The 18,117-nt window shown below is 39.0% G+C and overlaps 1 protein-coding gene across 3 annotated transcripts; it reads right to left on the bottom strand.

Annotated features, from left to right (window-relative positions):
* Positions 1-102: 102 nt before the first annotated feature.
* On the bottom strand, positions 103-16,141 carry CMKLR2 (chemerin chemokine-like receptor 2). 3 transcript variants are annotated; one of them, XM_058809486.1, is made up of 3 exons: positions 16,035-16,141; positions 13,440-13,587; positions 103-2,843 (listed from the first exon to the last, which is right to left on the bottom strand). In XM_058809486.1, exon 3 carries the CDS (start codon positions 2,825-2,827, stop codon positions 1,781-1,783), a length of 1,047 nt encoding a protein of 348 aa, XP_058665469.1. In that variant the 5' UTR covers positions 2,828-2,843; positions 13,440-13,587; positions 16,035-16,141; the 3' UTR covers positions 103-1,780. The 3 variants fall into 3 exon arrangements, with proteins under 3 accessions (XP_058665469.1, XP_058665470.1, XP_058665471.1); XM_058809487.1 differs by lacking the exon at positions 16,035-16,141 and having other exon boundaries at positions 13,440-13,600; XM_058809488.1 differs by lacking the exons at positions 13,440-13,587; positions 16,035-16,141 and adding an exon at positions 9,063-9,198.
* Between the last annotated feature and the right edge of the window lie 1,976 nt (positions 16,142-18,117).

Here is an 18,117-nt window from a genome sequence, read left to right as displayed (position 1 = left end):
ATCTTTGGGAAGGAGCTGTTATAAGAAAAGCCAGTCACCACACATTGCTGCTAAGAAAAGCAAATGAACATGCTCTTTGGAAACAAGAAAATTTTATTGCTTCACTTGGAATACAGCCAGGAGAGTACATCATTCTTAGAAAGATGTCAGGGAACATGTGAAGAAAAACTGCAAAATGTTTGATTTAGGCACATACAACAGCACGGTGCCAAAATATTATGATGAGGAACTATGTACCAGGCAGCAAATGACTCAAAGGAAGAATACTGCTTACCAGCTTTTCAGCCCAAAGGGAAATACACTGAAATATCACTGATCCTGCCTGACTCTCAGACTCTGAAACCAGAGCCCAGAGAAATAGTTACAGACCACAGTCAGGCTGTTTCTATTTGTGCAGCTACCAATATTGGATGTGCTCATGCATATATATATATATTTTATACAAAAGCAAATCTATTTACATATAAGGCCTCGATTATAGCATAAATGCTACTGTGTTGGCAGGCCATATAAACTAGGTAAATTATCTGAAAGGCAGTTTTATTCGATATGCCTAGGCCAATAGCTAGGAAAAAACAATTCAAATTTACCCAAAGCTCTATGCTTTTACTTGCAGTAGAGTTTTGTCCCACATTCAACTTTTTAATTAAGTGGTATTCCATCAGAAATTGGTTCACTCCACATAGCATTTATATATTTGCATTGGTGCATGCATGATTCTGCAGCAAGCAACAAGTTGTAACAGAATACAGCATAACTGGGACTACTTCATCTTTCTTATGGGAGTGGACTCCATTTCCTGGATAAACTGTCTTGCCTCTAATTTGGAAAAAAAGCCCGAATTTGACGACAGACTTGTAACAGAATACTAACGACTTCACTCATTTGTTAAGCTTGACATTGAGGCAAACAAAATGTTATATTATTTCTTTACCTTTGTTTGAAAGAGGAATAAAGAGCAATCAATAGTTGTAAACCTCTCTAGGATTAAACTTTTAAACACAGAAAGAGAGGTGTGGCACATAAACTGTAAGAAATATTTTCACTGATTCTTTGCACATTTTGAATGAGCCTAATACCTATATGAAACATCTGCTCAGTATTTTGTACCCAGCTAGTGCTAAAAATACAGTAAGTGACCACAAAACACAGGGTCTCCTGTCTTAGTTTTGAGTGTAAAATAAAGAGCAGTGTGAGAAGACAGGTTTTATTTCCATATTTTTCTTTTTTGACAATAGAAGGCAGCTATTAAGTGTCTTCCATCTTGGGATTCTTCTCCAGCTGCAGGCTGGAGCCACTGATAGCTTCATTTAGGTGGGATGTAGCCAGGGGATTCCTCCTTGGGGCAGTAGTAGGCAGTGAGGAGACTCATGACCCAGTGATGTACAGCCACAGCCTCTTGGATGAGAGTGCCTCAACCAAGAGTTGTATCAGCAATGGCAAGGAGGAATATTTTTATTATGTGCTCTTTTGATATCAGTGAGGTATGGAGCCACAGCAAACCAACAGGATCACAACAACATTCCTCAGCAAAAGCCCAGTTAGAGTAATTCCACCTACGCTGATAACTTTCAGTTCAGGCTGTATGTGCATTGCAAGGGCACACATCCAAATCACGCATCCCTTAAAAACCTTTCCATTAAAGCAGCAAGTGCAACGAAGCCAGCTGTTTACAGAAAACTGTCTATGCAAAGATGCACACCTGACTGGCAGATGTGAAGCCAAGAACACCTCCAAATCTCCTGTCAGCTCCTCTGGGGAGAGCTGCTGGCACGAGCAGTCACTGGGCAGTCTCACAGCAGCGCGCGGGCGCGTTGTCCGAGCTCCAGAGCTGCTCGCTGACGGTGCCCGAGCGGCTCACCTCCCACAGGGCCAGCTTCAGCACCTCCGACACCGTGCTCCTCACCTGCGCCTGGAACTTCTTGCTGATCAGAACGTACAGGATTGGGTTGAGGCAGCTGTTGATGAAACCAAGGCCGGTGGAGAGGGGAATGCCATCCTGCAGTAAGTCGTGCAGGTTTTCATCGTGGTGAGCAGACAGCTCCACAATGCTGAATATATGATACGGTGTCCAGCAGACAAAAAAAGCTACAACTACAGCAGTGATGGTCCAGAAAAGCCTGCTGGAAGTCAGTACAGTTCTCCTCTTCACTTTGACAATCAGCAGCGAGTAGCAAATGACCATGGTCACTAAAGGAAAGAGGTAACCAAATGCAAGCCTCACCCAAATGAGGATGTGATGTGTCAGCAAAATAAGTTCTCTGTCATGCACATGGAAGTTGTTGTAGCAAATGGTGACATTGTTGAGAACTGTAGCTGTGTCTCTAAAGTACAAGGCAGGGCCACCAATAATTGCAGCTGACATCCAAATGACCCCACTGAGAAGGAGGGTGTTCTTCACAGTCCTGTACTTGTAGGAAAAGACGGGGTGGACAAGGCGGATGTAGCGGTCGAGGCTGATGAATGTCAGGAAGAAAACACTGGCAAACATATTAAGCAGTGCAATGAATGAGTTCATTTTGCAGAGCCACTTCCCAAAAGGCCAGTGGAAGCCCATTGCCACATATGTAATATAGAGGGGCAGGAAGAGAACAAAAATGAAATCTGCAATGGCCAGATTCAGGAACCAGAGTGTGGAAACAGATTTATCCCATTTAAAGCCCATAAACCAGATGACAATGGCATTACCTGGCACTCCCAGCAGAAATGCCACACTGTAAAAGAAAAGGGAAATAATATGGGCAATGCTGAGGGAGGACTGGGGTGACTCATCTTCCTCAGACAGATCGTAGAAGTAAGAGTAGTTCTCAAAATCTTCAAATGTCATGTTGCAGAGTGGCTTTCTGGGGAAGAAAAGAAATTAAATGGTCAAAGGAGAAATGTTTTACTGCATTGTAAATAGTGAACTGCAATTCTTTCATGTTTTTGGCCATAAACCAAAAACATTGCCCTAGTTTGACATATCTGTCACCTTTTATCTGTCAGTTGCAAGCACAAAACTCCTGAAGAAATTTGGTCACAGGCATTTCAAGAAATGTTCAATTCAAAACAGACCTTTAAATCTTCAATAACTCTTGTGTTTTCTTTACATTCATTTCTTAACAGACAGCACAGAGCACAGTATCACTGATAAATTTCTGGGAGACCAGATGCAAAGTTTTATTGAAGTATGATTGTGCTGTTCTTTTCTGGTCAGGTTTTGTACTTTACTGCTCTGTCCCTACGTGAAGCAAGTTTTATGCATTATATCTATCTAAAATCAGAAGAGCATTAGACATCTATGTAGGGGGAAAAAAATCATTTAAAATGCCAGGAAGACATCTTCTGTAAAATTTCACCCACCACCCTGCCTCAAATTATAGTTAACAAAATGACAGCAATTTCTCCAGCAACTAAAAGTTCATGGCTTTATTAATCTCTTTCATGTATGTCTTTGTATCAAGAAATGATGACTTGCAGGCCCATTTAACATCTTGGATTTCCTTAATACAGCAAAGAATGTAGAGAAAGAAATATATAGAACATATTGCAGGTATAATACACACTATGGTGTTCTTCCACTAGTGAGCTGAGAAACAGGTAATAGATGACAGAAAGTAAGGTTTCCCATGAACAAAAAATGCACTGTAAGAGCTCAAAATGAAAATATTTGTGTGTCCTTTTTTTTAAAGACAGAATTATAGGATTTTCTCAGTTTTCTTCTCTTGCAAAAGCTTCTGGAACTTGCAAGTACAACATGATTTTTTCACATAGAAACTCTTTCTGTGGGTGGGAAGGAAGGTGAGGGGGAGGAAAAGAGGAATATAAACCAAAACAGAGGGAAAAAAAGAAATTAATGGGAAAACACACAGGAAACAGAGTTTGAACAACAGAAAGAAAAGCAGTCAGAAGTTATTTCACAGTATTATTTCACTGTGTTTAGTTTGCAGTTTAGACAAAGTTGCAGCACATCACAGGTAGCCACAGTCAGACAAAAGTCTCTGCAATGATCAAAACAACTATTCTTCAAAACTCTGTTATCATTTAAAGCTGAATAGTTTGGCTGGGCTCAGCTGCACTTAAGACCTGTGCCTGAGAGCAGTCATTAGTTCTGCTATGATTTATCTTACTGCTGAATTTCTGAGCGCTATCTCCATTCCTGAACCAAAATTCAGCCCGTGCATCTGGAACTCAGCCCTGCATTCCTGCAATGCCATTAATTACAGCATGCTAGGGACAGCAGGAGAGGGGTCTCCAGAGCACACTGCCTGCACAGCCACATCTGCAAACTCGTATTCCTGTGCTTACCTTTGCTCCAAAAAGTAGCTCACCCAGTTTGAAAGGATCACTCACACCAGCAAAGCTACGCATGTGCACACGCATTAGCAGGATTAGACTTCTCATTTGTAGATGGATAGACAGGGAAGGGGAAAAAAAGCTTGTGTAATTTTATAACTCTTGATTAAAAAAATATGTAGTAAGAGTCAGCACAGCCTGTTCTGTCAAGAGGCTGTGTTAGCATTTGTGATTTACATCAGGCTGAAAGAATGTTATTTGGTTTGCTGTCCTGATAAATGATACTTATTGGGCTGCATTTATGTAATTACATGCCCCTTGGGGGTAGATTCTGCATCAAATACCACTACCACCCATCTGAGTAATTTTTTCAAACAGCTTAACAGCTGCTGAGAGAAGAGTATAAACATGGAGCAGTACCATTAACATCTGGAACATTACATTTGGACAGTTTCAGAGGACAGTCAGGTTAACAACTGGATTTTTAAGTGGGTTTGCCTATACAAAAAACTATGCCTTCAAATCAAATTTATGCAACTAAACAAAACAATGACAAACATTTGCCTAATGCCCAACAATGTTAATTTTATATTTAACATTTTAAAGATGATGTATCGCGGGAGAAAAAACACATACCCAAATAAATGCCAAATATTTCCCAAGCCTCCTATAGTTTAAAACACCAATGAAAGAGCACACCTTTAGAATGCAATTATTTTTCCAGGCTTATATTTTTCCTCCTCTCTAACTCTAGTCTTCAATGCAGGGAGTCTTCTTTAGCAGTAGGAGTAAAAAAGCAGAAGGAACATTGTTTACCACTGCTGCCAGTGCACAGATGCTGCAATTAGACTCTGTGGCTAGGGCTCAGCAAAGACTGCCAATTACGTTTGCAAAGCCCAGAAACTTTTGATTCTGACACTGACATATATGAAGCACTTCTATAGTCAGACTCGTGGTGTTAAACCCTGTCCTGAAAAAGATAAGCAGTGGGTGATCGTCAGTGGAGTTATAATGGATTACATCAGTGAGGACACAGATTTTTTTCATTAACCATAATTCAGCAGGGATGTTTCTCTGTGGTCCTGAAACACATTATCTCTTAATACATGACTCTGAAATTAATAAATTTCCAGAGTCAAAACTGTCTTGCAGTTCAAGTCTAGGTCTTGTGAAGAAATCTAGTTGTACTCCTTATTCTGTCACTAATTTCCTGTATGATCTTTGACAAATGGCTTACTTTCCAAGCTGGAAAATTCTCATTAATGTGTTTGCAAACTGAGGCTCAGTAGAGAAAACAATACTGTCAGAGAGCAGTTTCTGCTTGGCTTTAAGGCAAGTGCTAGTAAGGGTAAGGGAGGCTTGGTGCAGTTCACTGGCTCAGTGTCCCCAGTCTGGGGAGCCAGTGCGTGGAAAACATTTTTTAATAAACAGGAAAGTGTGGTTAGAGGCCTGCCAATACGCCTTGGGAGCAGCCACAGGTTACAGAACAGTGTTCTATTGCATATGGATTCATATATCCAAGTTTAGATTTAATCCTGTCCCTTTTTTTTAACTTTATTTTAAATAGTAAACACCCTGTGTAAAGTGTACACTTAGCAGTTGTTTGACGAGTCCATTCCTGTTTGCTGAGCCACAAGCAGCTCTGAAAACTGAACCTCCTTGATTCAGTTGCTTAATTATGAAAATAGTTTACCAGGAAGTTTCATTTCCTGTCCTCTTCTGTAGAACAGAAGTTAATTTCTAAATGACTTTATAGGAATATAACAGGATGGCTCTTGGCACTTTTAGAACTTAGGACAGAAAGCAGAATTATCAAGAAATACAGATCATCAGGAAATATTTCTAAAATACAAAGCCACAGAACTGCTGGGAAGAGACTTCACCACGTGTTGCATGAACAGTCTTTCTCTGAATTTCAGCAGGGAATTACAGACTTGGATCTCAGTTGTCATATTCACAGCTTTCTACTAAAAGTACCTAGAGTTCATGTCCTCTGCCACTATTATAGCTAAGCCATAATGACAACTTGAACAAATGGTTGGATCTGCCTAAAATAGAACAGCTCTTGTCACACTAAGAATGGCCTTAGAGTTATGACAGGGGACAGTCCTTTGGAACCTATTCATGGCAATGCCACAAGCATCCTGTTTGGCCAGGGGAAGTAGCTTGACCCCTCCACACCTCAGCCCTGAGTTCTCTGCAACGGCATTGGAATTAAATTACATTGGGCTTTCAGTTTAAAATAGAAGAAAACAAACAAAAAAGTTGCAATTTCCATCCACTTCACTTGAAGCAAAGTCCTCCTGGGGGTTCAGAGTTCCCTGGGCACCACACAAGTTAGGACCTAACTGAATTACACTGGCAGCCTTTACCACAAATTGAAGCTCAGCCCACACAACCTCTGTCTCTCACATTTGGTCCTCATCACTTTTGAATTTTACAGAAAGGTCAAAGGGAAGAGTTTATTCATTGTGTCTGTTAGTTAAAGGTAACACAAATATTTGAGTGGTAACCCCCAAATCTATTTTTTTAGTGTGACAAACAGTGTTAGAGCCTTTGGCCAGCTAAATTGGTTTCAGAGGTCACAGCAATGGGTCCTGACTTACCAGAAAAATTATGGTTTGGAGGGTTGGCTGTCTCAACAGTTCAGTTCATAGAGGGAAGATATTACACAAACCCTCCTATCAATGTCTTTTTGAACAATTGTGAGCACATCACATTCCATGTCTATTATCTGTGGCTAAAGGAAAGCTTATTTGATTGCATCACTTCAACTTCTGTCATTTGCAAGAGTCAAAAGCTGGAGAACAACTAGTTTCCCAAAAGGTCACTTAGGGCTGCTTGTCATATTGTGGCAGCAAGTTTATCCAGGTAATGAATTCAGTTGCAAGCCCTCATAATTTTTTCTTGGAACTTTTGGGATGACAAATTTTGAATTTATCTAGCTTCAAAAACATAAACATGAAATCTACCTGGTAGTTTATCTGTAAAGTTCAAAACTCAGAAGGCTGAGCAAATTCATTAGAGGTACACATGTATTTATGGCAAGCATTTTACAAAGACATAGGATAGATTTGAAAACGCACAAGGAATACTGATGAAATTACAGACTGTCACAGATTCACATTTCTCCCTCAAAAGGACAAAGCCAAGATAACCGCTTATCTTTATGCAGAAACATTCCTATAGCAGGAGGTGCCTGAAACACTCATACTACAAAATTAAATCGGAGCTATACTACAGATTAAGCCTAAAATTGTCACTGCAGACAGAGCAACTAGGAAAGGAGCGTTTTAAGCTGGTAAACACAAAAGCAGAACCAAGGCTTGTGTCTATGTTTTCTCTTTCACAGACACGTACACACACAATTGTCTTTTGACCATCCTTCTAATGGTGATTAGATATATGGTACCCTAATTACTTCATATGTCATCCTGAATTCAATAGTGGGTCACAACAGATATGACACATGACTGGAAATGTTGTTTTTGAGCCACAATACAGATGTATTTGTTCTAGCAGATAAGAAAGGAATGCAAATAACAATCATTCTCCATTATGTCTCTCAGCAAAGCAGTGTTAGAAATGTATTTGCAATGTACTAGCTAGACATGTCCTAGAACTTAGGCCAAAACCAACTTTCTTCAAGCAAGGCCAAACACGACCCTGTTAGTCATAACACACCACCTCATCTGTGGGATTGAAGTCCTTAGACCAGATAAGAGCCTGAAAACACTTCACACAAAGTGAGTGCTACAGGATTAACAAACTCTGATAGCACAGACTCAGTTAATACTGGGTAAATCTGCAATTTCAGACCAGCGGTTTTGCCAACACAGAAATGTCAAACAAAAATGGAAAATCCAACTTTATATCTAAATAAGGCTGCTGTAGTAGGAAAAGTATCACAGTAGTTCTGGCCTGAATATAAAATATCTTCCAGACAACGGCTGCAATTGAGCAGTGTCCCGTTTCCACAGTCCGAGACCTGATAAATGTCTGCAACCAGCAATTGCATCTCATCAAAACCGATTATTTTCAAGCTGATCCCAAGCACCAAGTCTTCCATTCCCAAAAATGACAAAGAAACCCAGATGTCCCCAGGATATGCACTGGTGAAGGGGAGGACACTTGATAACTCCATAGATAGCACTTGTTTCTGCTCTTATTCCCTTCTAAAAGTAAGCTATAAGTAAGAATATAAGCTAAAAGTAAGAATATAATTTTTACTATTTCTTTGGAATGTAAGGAGTTGCTGTAGCCACTGCAAATCACATAACCACAAAATCTGTACATCAGAGTCAGGAAAATGACTGGTCATATCTGTGAAACACTTAAAAGTGGCACCATTTTTAGAGAAAAAAAAATCTAATATTCTTACAAAAAGATATAGACATTTAGCTAAACAGTGACACTTGAGATTTAAAAATTGCCTGATGTATTGTATGTGTCAGCACTGCCAAAGTATTTACATAACCAGTCATAATGCTTCATATTCATAACCCTTACTGAAATGAGGTTCAAGTGAGAAGTAGCATTAGTCTGGTTGACTGTAGAATGCTGAGAATGACCTACAGGAAGTCTCTGATCAAACCAAGTGCTAAATCTAGAGTCCCTGCCTAGTGGCTCAAGCACAGCCTGTCCTCCCTTCTCAAACTCAGCACTGTCCCTTCTCTCATGGTGAAGGGCAGAAACCACAGCCTCACCTCTGGGAGACCTTTCCCTTCCTGAAGGGAGGCTCCCTTTGTGCCATCATGCTCAGTGTGGTGGAGGAAGGCAGCACTTACCTGGGCAGCCCCTACTGCTCCTGGTCTGTTTTCTCTGCCGGGAAGAGAAAAGCAGCCTGGCTTTGCCCCCTTTGCTTGCCATCCCCCAGAGTGCTGCATCTCAGCAGTGCCAGGACACACCTCAGAGCCAGCAGGCACACCAGGAATCCTACTGGCTGAGAGCTAACACACTGATCAAGTGCTGTTCCATGGAAGCTTCAGGTCTTTTCCAGTCCTCCTCAAGTGCCAGCAGGATTTTCTTTGGCTAAAAGCCACCATAATAACTACATACCTAGAGCAACAGAGATATCTGATTTAAAAAATTCAAGTGCTTCAGCTTCGCAGTGGCTGGACTGATGGGATAATGAATGCTTGCATTTCTAATTAATTATGGTTTTTTAAGGTTTTCATGCAAAAATTACTTGGAATTTTTACTTTGCAACTGTTTCACGTATTTGTGATGAAAGAATATTTTGACTAGCATTCATGTGATCATTACATGATCATGCAGCTCCGAGCATGTTTTTTAAATGCTTGTACTCTTTGAACAAACACATGCTTTAACCACAACTCCCTCCAACCAAAAACTTATAAAGTGAGAGTAGAGGATACAGAGTAAATGAAGAGATTTTTCTCTGCAGCTGACTCGGCAGACTAATTAAGGCCAATTAAACATATGTTAGACAACAGCCATTCAAAAGGCTTTGCAGGGTAACAACAGGTCATTACAGAAAAAATCCTTAGTAACACTCTCTCCAGCAAGATACAAAATATCTATTGAACAACAGATAAAAAATAGGTTACAATCTGCTATATTTACAGTCCTTTTAAAAAGAAGAGTTAAGAAATAACCCCAGAGAACCACAATTCATACCTCTAATAGGCCCTCTTACAGCCTATTCAATTTCACAGATTAATTTCCTAGTCACTTATTGCAGTGTGCTTGGTTGTGTACTGCCCTCTAAATTGATCTCTGTTTTCCTAGGTTTATTCTACCCTTCCTTTATATAACTCAGCAGTTTCTTCTAGCATAAATGTAATATTGCTGTGCTTATATTACTCTTGACACATACTCTTGCATGAGCGTATCAGAACATCCAATTCCAAAATACTCCTAGTACATATCAGCTGGAATGTTTTGGATAACATGATAACATACTTTATTATGTCCTCACAGTTAATATACTGGGATCACTGTGTACAGTAGATTAAGGATGTCTACTCTTGTATCAGTGTAATTCTAATTTTCCTACTCATACAAAGCCAAGTATGTTTTTACTTCAAGATCAAGTCTATAGTAAGTACTGGCGTTATTCCTGCAAAACTGAAAAATTCAAATTGTTAAACACAGTTTCAGGAGGACTGGCCATTTATCCATTTCCCTAACATGGTATTGGGAACACTCCCCAGCACTGATAGGAATAGATAGCACCTACGATTAAGGTGTTAAATGAGAAGCTTGGAAATACTGGTTTTACAGGCTTCCCATATTACCTTTACAAATCACTTCTCACTTGACTCTGCCAGATATGGTACACCACCCTCAGTTAACACTACTCAGGTTTCTTAAATGGGCAATGGTTCTTAACATAGCCAAAATATCTCATTAAAGTAATGTGGGGCTGAAACACATTAAAAGGGCACCACTAGAAAGAAGAGATGGGAGTGTAGAAAGTGGCAGTACATTGACTGTACAGGACGTACTACACATCACTTTCTCTGTCTCCTCTAGAACGCCTCAGAAGGGAACAAAACTTGTGTGCCAGGCTCACACTTGCTGGAAGAAGCAGGTATTTTATGTTGTGAAAGTACCCAAAGGTCCTAGTCCTTGAGATCAAAGCCTCACAGGATCCAGGCACTACAGCATGTAATGAAAGACAATTCCTGCTTTGTTTATAATTAAACAGAATAAACACATACATGAGTAGTGAAAGGAAGAGGCATATCTTGCCCAAAGCCAAACAGTAAATTTGAAGGTAAAGTTGGGAGCAGAATAACTTGCCAAAAGAATAAAGAGGCAAATATTCAGTGGATAGAGGGAAAATATGCTGGTTCTTCATACTTGTGCCTTTTGATTCTTGAAATATGTCCTTCAAGAAGTATCAAAAAGGGACAAGAGAGCCTGGGTAGGGGAAGAGAAGTAGGAGCAACAAGCCAGCAGAATTCCTCTTGGGAAAAAGCAGCCATGGGCTAATTTGTGGATTTTTGCTCCTTCTTTAGGGCCCTCAACCCCTGGACATACTGAAGATATAGAGTACAGAAGTAGCTGAGCTCCCCTGGAAGTACTATATGCTACCTTTGAGGAAGAACACATAACTTTTTCTTCTTGTCTAGGAGCCCCAAGCACACTGTAAAAGCAAAAGCAATTGTGAGAGAGCTCATGACCACATAATGACATCTCCCCTGTAGAAGCAATGTCTCTTGGACACTGCCTGCCCCTGTCACAGCAATCCCTTTCTTCTGCTCAGAGACCACAAGGAACTTCTCCTCACAGTCAGCTCTCTTGAGCAAAGCCAGCCACAACAGAGCCCAGCACTGTGGGGAAATTGCTAGCTTCAGACTGAATGAACACAAATTAAACCATTATCAGAAATAATGAGTGCAAATTAGCCAGACAAGCAGCCACCACAGTAAGAGAGACAGCTGAACTGCTGGCACATTCCATAAGACAAAATAAATAAATAAGCAAATAATAAGACCATTCAATAGATTACAATCCCCTGGAAACCTAGCTGCTGCTTAGTGCTTGGAATAGCAGAGTTATTATACAAAATTAATACTGAATAACAGATCACAAACTTCAAGTGTCTGTTAAAAATTACAAGGAGAAGAAAATTCTTTAAGGCACCTGGCTTTATTAGGAAACAGATCTAAGTTTTCCTCTTGAATCAATCTATCAGAAATGAACAAAAATGGAAGTATTTCAGAAGTTGCTCATTTGGTTGTCAGCAGAAAAAGAAATTCCTAAAATTAAAAGAAAGAATGTATAATGCGCAGGACATAGAAATTGCATTATTTTGATCAACACTTTTCCTCTGCCTTCACCCATACAGTAAAAATCTGTAATCAGATCCTGCCTAGGAATCCTTAGACAGAGCTTCTCTGACTTTTCCACAAAGGCAATTAGAGAATCCAAACCATAATTCATTCTCCAGAGTCAAATAACTTCCACTGTGCCACAATCAAAGAGATTCTCAGTTCAAGAGAAGTGGACTCACTTATGGCACATAAAAAATCCCTAGGATTGAAGTAAAGTTGATGGAACCTCTATCCTGTCTGCCTGGCATAAATTGCTGATAATGCTTTAAATTTGGCCAGAAGTTACAGTGACATCAAACAAAATTAAATTGGGTTATCAAAATATTTGCATTTCCCAGTTCTGAGGCAGAACAATAACATTATGATTGTGAAAGTAAGCTAACCTATCATAAGTAAAATAATCCTGAAATCAGTTTCTAAAAATCTGCTCTGCCAAACTACTTTACCTTGACACAGTCTAGTCACTCTCTTCTCCTTAGCTATGAATTAATAAGCATTTTATATTATTCAGTGATACAATTTCATTCAGCTAGAAATCAAATGTGCTTTAATTCACAGACAATGTTCAATGTATACATGTTTTCTAAGTCCACAAAACCAGGTCTGGGATATTGTTGGGCTTGCCAGATCACATCTAGAAAGGCAACAAGTGACAATGACACTGTTATCACTAAGTGTGAAGAGCAGGTAGAACCTATTCCTGTCTCATTGTGTGGTAGCATAGAAGGCTTCAAATCCTATTGTCACTTCCAATACACTTACTGAAAGCTAGATCCATGTCCTACCTTATTCCACAATGGTTTGGGAAAACACACACACTTTCCAGCTGAGATCACAGAAACCTTATTCAATTCTGCAGAATTGTAATTCTTCAGAAGTACTCTGTTAATCTCCTATTTAAGTTGAAATTATTTCCAGTTTCTGTTCAATAATCTGTTCAGATCAGAACTGACATATTTTTAACTAACAATACTGGAAATTGCTGTAGCTATAGAAGACACACTATACCTGAGCAAATAAAAAAATTAAACCAAACACACTAGGGAACACAGAAGGGAGAGTCAGGGTCACTTACCATTCTCTGTCAGGGTAAAACTTCTTGGAGTGTGTATTAACATATTCAAAAGTAATTAAAAATTAAATTCACACACATTTTCGTACCTTTTCTTGGTGCTGGGTGGTTCAAAGTAACCTTTGAAGTAAATGAGTATCACATTCTTTCTTCCAAGGAGCTCTTTTAGCCAGTATATGCTACTCCACCTTACAACATTTGCCTGCAAGTGTTGCTGCAGCGGTAGAGACTCACTATTTAGAAGGGAAGGGAGAAAAAGATCTTAAATTTTAGAGAGTTTGACCTACCTTGCTTAGTTCTTTGAAACAAAATGCACTGTAAATCAGGGATCTGAGCTCTGTAGCAGAGGGAAGAATGAAATGATCTGCAGAGTTCACAGTCACTTCAGTGCGATTCCAGCTGCTTCACTTGGCCACTGCCTTCCCTCTAATAAAGCTGCAGAATGATATAACGCTGTGTTTGTTTTCAGCTGAGGAAGTTGTTTCCAACTTCCCTTGGTTTTCTAGACCCATTTTTGAAATATTGCCACGCTGTATAATCCCAGTATTTCACCAAAAATAAATGTTAGACATTTGAATGAATCATTTTGGTCAGTGTCCAAGCAAGCAACAGATGTGGTGGCTGATGAATGGAAAGAGACCTTGCAGTTGTGGGCTGCTTTTTGTTCTGCAGAGGAGAGGTTGAACAGTATTTCTTTGTAAGCACTCTGGTTTATAGAAAATAATGTTGAATGAGCTGAAAGATGTTTAAAAAGTCACACTGAAAGCATCATTTTGTAGCTGTACAGTGTGATACATTCATTTGGTATTTAGGATTCGTAGATTAACCTCCTTTTGTATGTAAGAGAGAAGTAAGATCTTCAAAACACTAATTAGTGACTCTCTCTGTCAGATAGTGTAACACTGGCCAGGAATTTGAACTGGATTTTAGGTGACTGGGCCTGACTCCCAGTTCTGTAAAGAGCCTGATGAGGTTTTATGACCAGGCCTCGTGATCTCCATGTTGCTAAATTTCTCAGTCTGTAAAATGGAAATATTATTCCCCTGGTATCTACCTACCACAGCTTACCTGACTCTGATGGTACCACACTAATCATACCATTTGAAATCAGCTAAGCCAGTCTACCCTGCCAGTGGAAACAATAATTTAATAGTGGTATTCTGCTGTCACTAATGCAAAACATGTAACACGTTCAACACTGATTGAATCTAGTAAAGGCCAAATTTCCCAGATATCAAATCTATTGATTCCAGTGAAAAATTAGAAAGAAAAATCTCCAACAAGCCAACCAAGCATAAAAAACAACAACACAGAAGAGTGAAGTGCTTAGTGAGATCAGCTAAACTGGGATTTCAGCATCTGGTTAACAAGGCTATCAGCTCTTAAGCAACTCTCTTTAGGTTCACAGACCACAGATTGTTTTAATAGGAACCAAAAACTCCTTCTAGCACAACTAGTCTTCTTTGTCTTTCCTCCATGACAGTTCTTCCTGTTCTGCCATTATAACTTTAAACACTGAAAGTTATATGTGTATATTAAAGGTTTACATGTACATTGTACATGAGAGGGAAAGCCTCTGATTCCATTAAAGGAGGATGGGGATTATGCACAGAGCCCCTGGACCATAAGGAAAGGACAGGGGAGCAGGACTCCTGCGAATATATGGAGACAAACAGAGGGGAGTTGCCTGAGGAAAGCACCTCACTTGTTTATTTCTTGTATTTTAAAGATTTCCTGTTTTCTCTAGCTACTGATTGGTGAATCTTCACTAATAAAATCTCTTTTAACAGTAATTATCTTCTTTTGTAAATGTTGGGATAGGGTAAATACAAGCACCGTTTAACAGCAGATATGCTGGGGATTTTTTCTTATAATGGCACATGAGTCTGTGTCTCTCTAGGCATTGTGCCAAATCTAATTATTGTAAGGCAGTCAATTCAAAGGTTTGCTCAGTACTATTTCAGCAGGACAAAAGTGGAAATTAAGAGGTAGATAACCCCCAGACATGACCCACAAAAAAGATAAAACTCCCAGCAAACAGTCACAACTTGCCAAATGCTCTTCACCTTCTTGGTGAAGGGAGCATTCTGGAGAGTGCAAAAGATTCTTGCAGTTTGGGGTAGTGAGGTCCTTAAGGCATTGTTCCCTTCACCATAAATTAAAAACAAGTTTGTGACTACTGAAACATATACTGGTGTTGATACCTCAGATCTTCCATCCTTCAGAATCAAGGGAGGATTAAAGTCCATGTATCAATTTTCCTCACCCTTCCTTACCACTGCACCAAATACAAAATACCAAATGCTAAGGGCCCAGAGGTCACTTTGCAGAGGAAGTTAGAATGAATGGATGAATGAATTCCTAATTTCACAGGAAATTAGGGTTTTTTCCAAGAACAGTAGATTACTACCTCTCTGTCCTACTGACATTTTCCCCTTTTCCATGGAAAGGGACTTTTTTTTTGATGAGAAATTACCCAACTTGCACACAATAACCAGCATAGTAACATACCTGGCAGAAAAAAAAAAAAGAAACCAGATTTTTACAGACAAAATTGCATTCAATCTGAAAGGGTTTAGTTTTGCTTGTTTTCTGTTTAGACCTAACTGCAGCATTTTAGTCATATATAGTTTTGATTAACCACAGTGGAAATCTTAAACCTCTAAACAATGTAAGCTTAGGCTCTAAATCTTTCAGTGTTTTAGTTCTTTCTATGCTCAGACACAGTGAAACTGGAATGGTGAGTCACAAATTACATGGCTTTTTAATATACATTTTTTTTTGCAGCCCATTAACCACTGACATCATTTGAGTGTGATCTTTGCAGATAATTATGTGAAAGCTACATGCTTGAAAGAAAATTAGTGAATAAAAAAGAATACCTTGTTTATTTTCATGTCTTCTTTTCTATTTGGAAGTTATATTCGTATTTTGCAGTGTTATTTGTGCTTTTTCAATGGGATAAGTTATCAAAGCAAATATGCCAGAGAGCTCTGAAGAGGGATGTGCATTCATGAGCATACAGTGCACCTGGACCTTGCAGAGCAGGGAAATACTACTTTCTACCTGATGGAAAAAGACAAAGAAGAGGATTTACATCCAGCTGTGAATAAACTGGGTCTAGTGAAAAGCAAGTTAATTTTAAAAGCACTTCTGAATCTTTGGAGGCTTTCTTAACCCTATAAAACTAAACAGAAGCACAGGATGTATGGAAAAAATATACAGAGGACAAACTTCCAGAAATGCTTTACTGGTATTGACCAAAGTACAAATTACAAAGCAATAAAAAAAATAAAAGTAACTTTTAATTTATCTGGACTGCCAACAACTGCCTGATAGTTCTGACAATTATCCCCACTCCTGGGACCACCGGATCTTATCAAGTTACCTATTAGTGTGTGCAGATAATCTCAGCACTAATCAGCATCCCAGCAATGTTCCTTAATTCAGTTAAATTATACAAACCACGAATTTGCAAATTAGTTCAAACAAAAGATATTTAGTTTTTTTCAGGGTTAATTTAAGCTGAACAACACAAGAAAGCAACTACTTACTGTTGTTTACAGCTAGGTCTTTTTTCTTTTTTTAGAAAAGTAATTCTTCACTGTTCCTTTGTCCTCACTTTTTGAATACCTCATGGACTAAAATCCACTCTGGAAAGACCACGTTTAACTACCTGACAATCAGGAAAGGGGTAATTTCCTTCCTTCCTGTGAAACTAATGGCTATTCATGCCTATCCTTTAGGTAGAGCTGTTTACTTGTGGCTTAGCTACCCACTATATACCAGAGTCAGCAACTGTGACAAAATTCTCCAGCGACACATTTGAACAAACCACACGATGACGGAAGGTTTGGCTCATTTAGGCAGGTCTGCAGCTCCTTCTATGCTGACATTAACGATTTGAAAGATTCTCATGTATAACACATTGAAGAAATTCAATAATTCTGCAGAAGGAAAAAACTCTTTCCTCATTACTTCAGTCAAGTCAAAACACACAAGCATGTATTGCTATACATATATACGTGACTGTATGTACATACCAGTTTAAGCTGCAGCACTTTGTGTAACTCCCACAAACACAGTCAGCAGAGGTTACATTCTATGAAATAATGAATATTAGAGACTAATTTATTATAGTATATATTTATGTGATGTATGTATTATATGTTATTATATAATGTATGTAAGGTATTATTATATAATGCATTTTTATATGATACCTGGGAAAAAATACCATTAGAAATAGCCTTTTTCCTCCATAGATTTTGCTTTTATATGTGCATTTTTTCTCATTTTCTACAAGTAAGTAGGAATTATTTTCTACATAACTTTCAGACCACAGGTATTCAAGTTATAAATTCATATGACAATAATATAAGAGATTGTATGTGCCACTCAGATAACACTTGAAATCCATGGGATTTTCAGAGTGTGTCTTGACAACCAAACTTCTGATATATGTCATTGAATGCTAAAGACTATATTAATTGGATAGCTAACCAGCCAACTCAACAACAGTATTTTTCCATTTTAGCAAAAGTGCCGTCTCCTCCCATGGAAAGGAATGTCAGTGTTTGGAAAAATTATTTCAGAGATTAGAGACACAAAAATAAGGCTATGCAAACCACAGTTATTTCACCACGTATTTCACAAAATATTTTCATATCTTCAGGACTGGTTGTATCGATTAACCAATTGGCTCTTTTTCACCTCACATAAATTGCCTGGAACTACAGAGTTACCTCTGTAGACAGGTCTGAGGAGTGAAGCCAGAATTTACTGCACCTTGGATTGAGTCAGATGTCTCAAAATCTGCCCAAAGCCTAGCCAGTCTGGGCTCAAAGAAACCCCAAGCACAGGGGTGAGCTTTAACCACACCTCTTAGGGATTGGGGCTGCTCTACCTACACGGCTTGCAAGTCTCAGCATAATTGTTTACAACTATGCTTACAACAGAGGTCTT

Source organism: Ammospiza caudacuta, chromosome 8 (assembly GCF_027887145.1).
Source record: "Ammospiza caudacuta isolate bAmmCau1 chromosome 8, bAmmCau1.pri, whole genome shotgun sequence".
In the NCBI taxonomy this organism is placed as follows: Eukaryota; Metazoa; Chordata; class Aves; order Passeriformes; family Passerellidae; genus Ammospiza; species Ammospiza caudacuta.
The sequence above is the reverse complement of the archived record's forward strand: the minus strand, read 5'-3'. Positions and strand labels throughout refer to the sequence as shown.